Raw genomic sequence first — 10,261 nt, 5'->3', positions numbered from 1 at the left:
TATATGAGTACTCGCATACACACAGAGGTTAGCAGACAGTTTGAGGTATTGGTTCCCAGCTTCCACCATCTACAGTCTCAATCCCAGGGATTGAATTCAGGTCCTTAGGCTTGGCATCAAGCGCCTCTACCCACTGAGCCGTCTTTCTGGCTCCCGTCAGGCCTAAGTAGTATACTACTGCACTCAGCTTCCAGTTGATTTTCACAAGGCTCGTTAGACTGTAGTTGTTGTTGTTGGTATGGTTGGTTGGATTTTGTGTAAGAATGGCGCCAGTGGGTAGAGGTACTTGTGTACAGGCCTTTACCGACTTGAATTCTTTCCTGGATCCCACACAGTGGCAGGAAAAGGAAAAAACCAACTTTGGAGAGTTTTTCTTTGACCTCCCTCCACATACTTTTCATGACAAGTGTGTACCTGTGCATACACACACACAAAAATGGTTTAGCTTTGATGTGACCATAAAGAACTTAAAATTGTCTGAAGTGTGCTAATCTGGAAATAGGAGCTGTCTTACCTGTTAGATGGTCATCTTTGTTCTATCCCTGTGACTTTAATATCTTTGTGAGTGGCACATTAAATATTAGGGGGTTTTCTTTTTCTCCTGTTGTGTGCTAGATCTATCCTACCCTGAGAAATTTCTTTGAAGTTAGGCATTGCCTTAGGCTTTCTACTGCTGTGACTAAATGAAACACGATGACCAAAAGCAAGTTGGGAAGGAAAAAGTTTATTTTGCTTATACTTTCACATCACAGTTAATCACTGAAGGGAAGTCCGGGCAGAAACCTGCAGACAAGAACTGGGGCAGAGGCCATGAAGAGGGCTGCTCACTGGTTTGCTCCTCTCCTCGTGGCTTGCTCCTCCTGCTTTTTTATAGAACCAGAATCACCAGCCCAGGGTTGCTCCCACCTACCATGGGCTGGGCCCTCCCTCATCAATCATTAGTTTAAAATGCCCTACAAGCTTTCCTGCAGTTAAGGGTCTTATGCAGACATTTTCCTGGTTGGTGTTCTTTCCTTGATGATGACTCTAGCCTGTGTCAGGTTGATGGAAACTAGCCAGCACAGATCTACTAATTAGCAGTATCTCCATCATTTTGTAACTATCAGATATCTATATATCAAATGCCAAATAGAAGCACATCTGGAGGAATTCCAAGAATAAGGAAGAAAGGACCCAGAACAGTCTTAGAGCATATTGAGGGAGTACTGTCTACCTTTCTTCCATTTAGACTGATCTATAGGTAAAATTAGAATTTATTCTCAGAATATAAACAGTAAGAATGAACACTGAGGTGTTACATAGTGTCTCATACCTGAATCTCAGGACTCATGTGGCTGAAGCAGGAGTTCAAGGCCAGTCTGAGCTACATATGGGTTTTGAGGTAGTATTGAACTATATGAGGTACTGTTTCAAACCCTTCCCTTTCATCCACCACACCTCCAAAGAGAGGCTGTAGCCCTACAGGTAGCCTGCTACCCTTAGGCCTGCTCAACAGATGAGGAATTCAAGTATGCCACATACCACCACTGTGGTGCAAAGGCAGCTGGATCTCTGTGAGTTTGAGGCCAGCTTGGTCCACATAGTGGATTCAGCACAGCTAGGGCTGTATAGAGAAACCCTGTCTTGGGGTAGGAGTGGGGTGTTTATAACCTGCTCAGAAGCAGCGAGCCTACCTTGCCTTACCCTTGAAAGAATTGGAGACAGGCTATAGATAAAATGAGCAGGAATGCTGGAAGCAGCACCAAACAGGAATAGCTGGTGTCTGACTTCATAGAGACAATTGTATATATGCACTAAAAAAATCAGGAAAGTGAAAACTTGGAAAAGTCAAAATAATTATCTGAACAGCAAACTGGGCACTGCTGAAGAACATTTTAGCAAACTAAAAAACGGAGCTGCCCAAAGCATAAAGTGAAAGGTTAAATATATAAGGAAAAATGAGATGCAGAGTAGATCCTAACACTTGGAGAGTGATAAGTAGAGCACAAAACAAGGCTGTCACGATGCACAGTAGAAGAAAGTGTCTCCATCGTGCTTGTTCTGTGCCTCTAATGCACAGTTGAGTAGTACAAGTGGCAGGGGTCAACTTTGTACTTTAAAATTGGAGACAGTGCTTGATTTTCTTCATTATGTAGTTTGCTTAGAATTCTAAAAACTTAACTCTTGACACTTCCAAAACCCACTAATTTGTTGGTTTCTAGGAAACTAAGTGTTGTTTTGTCATCTTTTTCCTAATAAAATTTGGGGCAATCATATGAGTTTGCTGTTTTGGGGAGGAGTGGGATGGTTCTGAAACTGGGTTTTACTGTGTAGCCCTGGCTGTCCTGGAACTCACTCTGTAGACCAGGTTGGCCTCAAATTCAAGAGAACCACCTATGAGATCTGTTTCCCTCTTCTGTCCTCCTCAGCCTCCTGTGGGACTGTAAACCATGCCAGGAAGCTTGGTAAGGTAGAGTGGTTATGAGACACCCTGCTCCCTGCCAAATTCCTGGCCTGGAACATGTGCCACGCTCCCCACGTAAGGAAATGTGACCTGTGGTCAAGTAGGCCCACAACAGAGTTCCCCATGCTAATGAGGTACCCAGAGGCCCTGAGAGTTTAGCCAATAAGTTTCCCTTCCCAGATATTCCTCCCTGGAACAGGTATTTAATCTTGGGTCCACCATGAAAAATTGGTATGGTATGGTATGCATCCGTTTTCCATGATGAACAGTTGATGAACAGTTTAGAACCATGGACTGTCCTTTTCATAAGGAATCGCCATGGGGGTGGGGGGGATAGAGGGGTCTACAGAAGGCCTCTCTGCGCTTCCTGCAACAGCCACTTCCAAGCTAAGGACAATCACCACAAGCTAAGCCAGAGCTTCAACACACACACACCTGGCCCCCAGGCTAGGTGCCATCCCCAGCCCCAACCCCAACTCTGCTCCCTACTCCCTGTGACTCAGCAACACAGGAGTTTGGGAGGGTGCACCCCGCCTCTCCTTTCCCATTCTGGGCCTGTGGATTTCGTCAAACTCCCCGTTTTGCCTCCCAAGCAGCCATGCCCTGAGGCAGGCAGGACACAGACCTGCATACATGTTGTACACAAATACACACATTTAAAAGTAAATGTTATTTTTAATTCAAAATGACTGATAACACACATATTATAAAGTATACTTATAATTGATAAAAATAACTTTAAAGTGTTTTGTAGAAAAAATATAAAGTCTTCTAAACAGTAAATTTTAATAATTTTTTAATTTCAAGAGGTATTATATACAAGGAATGCAGCTCAGTTGATCAGAGTGTTTGCCTAGTGTACAAAAATTCTTGAGTTATATATCCCAGCACCACGTAAAATTGGCTGTGCACGCCTATAATTCTTGTAGAGGGAATGGTAGGCAAGAGCAGTTATATAGTAAGTTTGAGCTAGCCTGAGCTACATGAGATCTTGTTGAAAAAAAAAAAGCAAAAGGCTGTAGACATGGCTCAGCAGAGAAGTCTTTGCTGTCCTTCACAGCAGTTCAGAGATGGATTACTGGTTACAGGAGACTTACAGTTGCCTGTAACTCCAGCTCCAAGGATCGGATGCCTGCCTCTGACCTCTGAATACCAGCACAATACAGACGCCCGTGTGCACACGCATGCGTGCGCACAGGCACACACACGCACACACACAAATACAAATAAATAAGTCTTTAAAACAAACAATGCTATTGGAAAGATGGCTCTGGTTAAGAGCTCTGGCTGCTTGTCTAGAGGATTGGGATTTGATTCCCAGCACCCACTTGCCAGTTCACAGCTGTATAACTCCACTTCCAGGAGATATGATATCCTATTCTGGCCTCTGGGCATAGACACACATGCAGTTAAAACACCCATGAAGGGGAAAAATTTAAGGTAAACACAATTTTAACGGTTTGTTATTTGCATTACATGTTACTTTTTAAAATTATTTGTCTTGGGGTTAGAAAGATAGCTCCGGGATTGAGAGTACTGGCAGCTCTTCCAGAGTTCCTGAGTTCAATTCCCAGCAACCACATGGTGACTCATAGCCCTCTGTAATGGGATCTGATGCCCTCTTCTGGTGTGTCTGAAGAGAGTGATAGTGTACTGATATGCATAAAATAAATTTTCACATTTTAAAAAAGTATTTGTTTTGTTGGCTTCCTTTCCGTGGGGTGGGAGGTAGATACAGTCCTGCTGTGTGCCCAGGCTGACCTTAAACTCAAGATTCATTTGTGTCTTTTAAGTGCTAGGATTAGCTGATGCCTGTCTATAAACAGCTGTATGTTTCTCCTCACAGTACACTTACTATAAATTTTATTTTTCTTTAGGTACGCATAGCCGCTAAATTCATCACCCATGCACCCCCAGGGGAGTTCAATGAAGTATTCAATGGTAAGTAAAGATTAATATTGAGCTGTTGTAAGTACTCCTTAATCACTGTCACTATTTAGCTTTCTCCTTTTTTCTTTTTACATTTTTGTTTGATTTATTTATTTGTGGGAGGGGGCAGTTTGTGAGAATCAGTTCTTTCTTCTACCACATGGGTCCTGAGAACTGACCTCAGGTCCTCACGTTTGGTAACAAGTTCTGAGTTGACTCAGCAACCTTTTCTCTTTTTAAATTTTGGTCTTTTGTGGCCCAGGCTAGACTTGAACTCTTGAGTGCTGGAACATGGGAATGTACCAACACACCTAGCTGTGAGTGCTTAATGTTTCCTGATTGTTACCCCTATTATAACCAAAATATAAAGAAATCAACATTCGGAGACACTGGAATAATTTGTTTAAAGTGACCCAATTACTGGATGTAAAAGTTAAGATTCAGTTCTAGGTTTAAGTCAAATACTTAGCTTTGCCTAATCCATCAATTAGCATACCACTCTGAGAAAGGGAGAGACTTCCTTCAGGCAGCTGTCCTGGGGCTCCCATCTGCAGTTCCAGCCCAGGGACAGGCAGCCCTGTAGGTGCTAAAGAAGGGAGATTGCTGTGAGCTCCAGTTCACCCTGGCTAAAGGCTGTCTCAAACCAAAAATAAGTGAATAGAAATTGAACATGGCTTCATATTTTAAAAGAATGACAGTAAACTGACTTTTCAAAATCATTACTTTTTTATTCTTCCTGTGCATTTTAGTTTTATCATGAAAGGTAAAAGCTTCAATTTTCACTGTCTTTCCTCAAGTCCTGCACACAGGACATTTCCCAGGACTAGTGTGGCTGAACTTGAGATGATTTGAAGTTTATTAACTTTAGGTGGTGTACGCCTTTAACACTAGTGCTTGGGAGGCAGAGGCAGGCAGATCTCTGGGTTTGAAGCCAGCCTGGTTTTCAGAGTTCCAGGACTACATAGAGAAACCTTGTCTCAAAAAACAAAACAAATTCAGATTCACCCAAAAATGGTGACCCAGGCCTATAATCTCAGTACCCAGGAGACTGAAGCAGGAGAATTACTCTCTTCAGGCCAGCCTAGGGTATAGAATGAACTTTTGTTTGAAAACCAAAAATTAGAAAAAAAATTTATTAAAATAAGTTTACAGACTGACCTTTATCATCCCCTCAAGACTTTCATCTATTCCATATAATATTAGGTAGGTGTGGTGATATATACCCATAATCCCAGCACTTGGGGTGCTGACACAGGAGAATTACAAATTCAGGGAAACCTAGACCACTTAGTGAGAGCTGGTCCCAAAACTAAACTTTAAGTATAAAAAGAGGTCTTGGTTATTAGATGGTTTATCTGTGCCAAATATGGTGGTTTACACCTATAGTCCCAGCATTTGGGAGGAGGAGGCCAGAGGCTTAAAAGCTCAAAGTCCTGGCTTGGCATGGTAGCACATGTTTAATCCCAGCACTTGGGAAGCAGGTGGATCTCTGTGAGTTTGAGCGTAGCCTAGTCTAGACAATGAGTTCCAAGACAGCCAAGAAAAATAGAAACCTGAAAGAAAAAAAAAGAATTGTCTTAGTCCTAGTTACAAAGTAAGTTTGAGGCCAGTTCAGAGATCTTGTCTCAAACAAATTGATAAAAATGTCCTCGTGTAGCTCAATTGGTAGAGGGCTTAGCATGCACAAACAGCTAGGTTCAGTTCCTCCCATGGCATAAACTAGCATGGTGATCAAGGTCATTTGTAGCTGCTACATAAATGGAGTTTCAGGCCAGCCTGAGTTTGAGCTCCTGTCAAGAAGGAGTGAAAGGGGAGCAGTAAAGAGAGATGGATAACTTTCTTGAGAATTGTTGTTGGGTTATTATGCAGACAATTCTGTAGGAACCCATGAACATTAGTGGCCATTACTCAGTGGCATGTTTAGAGTTTCTACATATGATTCATCTTGCAGGGCCCGAATTTTAAAACTTATTCTAGAAATGGGCTAGAATTTTTTGTTTGTTCTATACTCAATGTTCCTTCCAACACTTTCTTCCTCAGATGTCCGGCTACTGCTTAATAATGACAATCTTCTCAGGGAAGGGGCAGCACAGTAAGTACCTCTTAAACCCACTGTTGGGAGGACAGCTTGGTGACTAGAGTTTGACTAGCCTGTGCAAGGTACTCAGTGTGGGTTAGCACCGCAAACCAACAATCACATTTCATGCCTCCTAGAGTATTGCTCTAACATCAGATAAGCTGGTGACAGTAAACTGGTACCTTGAAAACCAAATTTGAGACACTTGAAAATAAAGCAGTTAGTCTCTGTGGGGTTTTGTTGTTGTTATATCTATGACCATGTATTTGAGGGATTCTTAAAAGAATGTGTTTGTTTGTTTGTTTGTTTGTTTGTTTGTTTGCTTGTTTGTTAGTTACTCCATGTCAACAGTGTTAGTTCATAGTCCATGGCCATATTGATTCTAGACCCAGGTAAGATAGACCATCATGATGTCACAAACATGTGACAGATTTCTTACCTAATGGCAAATAAGCAGGCAGGGCTTCGGATAAGATACAGCCCAAGGACATGCCCTAGTAACCTATCTTTTCCACCTAGGCCTTTTTCCTTAAGTTTCTAGAACCTCCTCAAATCATTGCCAGCTGGGGACCAGACCTTCAAAACCAAGCCAAGGCAGTCAGTCTCTTTAGCTATAGAAAACAGTTTTGAGAGCTGTTGCCTAGGAAATAATTACTATCTTTTATGGTAATAGTTCATATCCAAACCATAAGTCTTATTTACTTTTGTTTCCTTCTCTCTCCTTTTTAAATTTTATTTTTAGTAGAAGAAATATGTTCCCTCTGAAATATTGGCTTCCTTAAAATTTAATATAGTTTTAGAGCAGAATTTTTGTAGTTCATATGGAATTTTTTAGTTTAGGGAATCAGGGTCTCGTTATATAAGTGTAACTGATCTGAACTTGCTATATAGACCTGGCTGACCTCAAACTTGGTCTCAAAGCAATCTTGTCTCTGCTTCTGCCCTTGTCCCCTCTCTCCACAACCCCCCACATCCCACTTCCACCTCTACCATGCTAAGACTGTAAGTGTGTGCCACCATGCCTAGACATAGTGTGAGATTTTTTTTTTAACTGCTACTTATAGAGATATTAGCCAGCTAATAAAGAATGATAAAGTTTCTCAAATAATAGAACTAATTATAGGATAAAATCATGATTTTTCTCCCTGGTTGCTGAATCCTTATTCAGTAATAGGCTAACGGTCTTCCTAAAGTACCATTTTTGGCCAGGTAAAGTGGTGTTTGCTATGATCCTCACACTTATAAGACAGCCAAGAGGATCAGGAGCTCAAGCCTAACCTTAGCTGCATAGCAAGTTCTAGGCAAACAAGATAAGTGAGTTGTTGTCACACACAAAAAAAATATGATTTTCATTCCTCTTTGTCCTCAAAAACAGAGTGGTGAGGCTTGTTGGTTTGCAGTTTTGTTTGTTTGTCTTCTAGAATTAAATTTAAACAGTATGGCATTCAAGGGCCCCTGTTATCTGGCTTTGCCATTATTCTTTTCTACCCAAAGTTTTGTTTCAGTTGCTGTCTACTCAAAGTGTCTCTGCAAAGAGGAAACCTGAGTTGGATATTGCTGAAAAGAGTAAACTGAGGAGGGCAAGAATTTGTAGATGTAAAACACATAACTATCATGAAATTTTCCTGGTATGCTATATAATCTGTTAAATTTTGGATATAGAGAGTGTTTTGACAGTTGTTACCTAGTAACCAGTCATCTGCCCTGCCTGTGCTACATTTGTGACTGGACTCTATTAACCTAGGAACTCTAGACCATCACTGTGCTTCTCATCCTGAATGATTTTCTAGTTATAATCCTGAGTGAACTAAGGAACACACTGAAAATACTCTGTATATCTTCTTGACAAATTACACTAATACTGGGATAAAATGCCCTGAAAAGTAATTGGAGGCAACCTTGGTAATGCAAACCTGTAATCCCAGCACTTGATAGATAAAGCAGGATGACAAATGTGTTCAAAGCTAGCCTAGGCTACAGAATGAAAACATAGTGGTTCTCAGCCTCCCAAATGCTGCAACCCCTTAATATAGTTCCTCATCTTGTAGTGACCCCAACTGTAAAATTATTTTTATTGCTACTTCATAACAATAATTTTGCTAATGTTTTGAATCATAATTAAATTTCTGACATGTAGATGGTCTTAGACAACCCCTGTGAAAGGGTCATTACACACACACGCACACCCTGATTTCCCAAAGGGATCATGATCCACAGGTTGAGAAATCCTGCCCTAACTCAAATGTCCTGATTTCCAACTAGGAATGGATATGTCAATACAGAGTTCAGATGCTTCGTCTGTTTAAAATTACACCGACAGACACTAAAGCTCTGTGGGTGTGTGTGTGTGTGTGTGTGTGTGTGTGTGTATTCAAATTCTTACAGATTTCTTGGAGAACCTACTTATTAAAGACGGGTTTTTTTTTTCTGAGACCCCATGTATTTAATTTTTTTTTTAAAGGGATAAAAAACTCTCTTTTGTCTGGGCAGCAGTGTTACACACCTTTAATCCCAGCACTAGGAAGGTGGAGACAGAGGCCGAGGCAGCTGGATCTCTGATTTTGAGGCCAACCTGGTCTACAGAGTGATTTCCAGGACAGCCAGGGCTATACAGAAAAACCCTGCCTAGAGAAAAGGGGGTGGGGCTCACGTTTATTTCTGTACTGAGATGGTCTTGAGCAGACTCGTGTTGGCGCCTCCTAGTACATGCTGTTTCAGTGATGCTCGAGTCACTATTGCTTCCTGAGTGAACCGAAGGAGGCTTTATCATAGCTGGGTAAAGTTAATCAATGCATTAGATTATCAACCTAGGATTTACTTTCTTTTTATATTTTGGTGCCAATGGCTCTAACCACAGTACCATTCCCTGATAGTGCCTAGCACTTCTAGTATAAGTAGGATGTTATAGGTCACATTAAAGGGTGAGTTTCACTGAATGAGATGACATTGTTAAGTTAAATAGAGAAAGCATGGTAAGACTTAAGGTTTAGAGTAGTCACCAGCTATGTATTCCAGTAACTTTGTAAATGGCAGAGGCTGAACTGAGGCAAGGCAGTAGTCCAGAGTAGAAGTGGTAGAGCTAAGAAGTGAGATTCTGGTTATACTGCACATTAAACCGGAGGGTTAGAGATCAAGTATCAGAGAAAAGTTAGGTATGGTTCCAAAGTGTTTGGATTAAAGTAGCTGATAAAGTAAAGATACTATTTTCTTTTCAACTCTTTTTTTAAATAGTGCATTTGCCCAGTATAACATGGATCAGTTCACACCTGTGAAGATAGAAGGCTACGACGACCAGGTAATGACTGCCTGTGACTTCCTGTCCCAGAGTCTGCACTTGGCTGGCAGGCAGTAGAGATAGTCAAAGCAAAGAGAGTAGTCAAAGCACGTGGGATATTGGCTGTCACTATATTTGTGTCTTTGATTTTTAAAATAGTCTTCATATCAGAAATTCTTCTTTCTGGTAATACTAGGTGGGGTTCTCCCACCCCCCATAAGAAAAAAGAATACCATTGACTTGATGTGTAGCTTAGTCATAAGCTATGTACATATAAACCCTTGGTTCTAGAAAGGTGCAGAGAGTGTCTAACAGAAATACCAGGAGACATTAATTAGAATTAGCCTAAGTGACCCAAGGAATTTGCTAGTTAGATAGGGATGAGAAAAAGATCTCATTGAATGCACTTGTGGACCATGCAGCTGTATTACTTAATGCTCACAAGAGTACAATGCCCCCAAGAACTTTCATAAAGTATGTGAAAATGAATGCATGAAAGTTGGTGTTACAGCTAGGAATATAGACACATGGATAATAC

The 10,261-nt window shown here is 41.2% G+C and overlaps 1 protein-coding gene across 1 annotated transcript in view; it reads left to right on the top strand.

Annotated features, from left to right (window-relative positions):
* The window catches only part of Capza1 (capping actin protein of muscle Z-line subunit alpha 1), a 45,053-nt gene that overhangs the window by 18,679 nt on the left and 16,113 nt on the right, over positions 1-10,261 (top strand). The window contains exons 2-4 of the mRNA NM_001109625.2: positions 4,321-4,384; positions 6,413-6,464; positions 9,681-9,744. Of these exons, the coding sequence (NP_001103095.2) occupies positions 4,321-4,384; positions 6,413-6,464; positions 9,681-9,744 (180 nt within the window). The remainder of the gene's footprint in view (positions 1-4,320; positions 4,385-6,412; positions 6,465-9,680; positions 9,745-10,261) is intronic.

This window comes from Rattus norvegicus, chromosome 2, assembly GCF_021556685.1.
Source record: "Rattus norvegicus strain SHRSP/BbbUtx chromosome 2, alternate assembly SHRSP_T2T, whole genome shotgun sequence".
Classification (NCBI taxonomy): Eukaryota; Metazoa; Chordata; class Mammalia; order Rodentia; family Muridae; genus Rattus; species Rattus norvegicus.
This window is presented reverse-complemented; position numbering and strand designations above follow the sequence as displayed.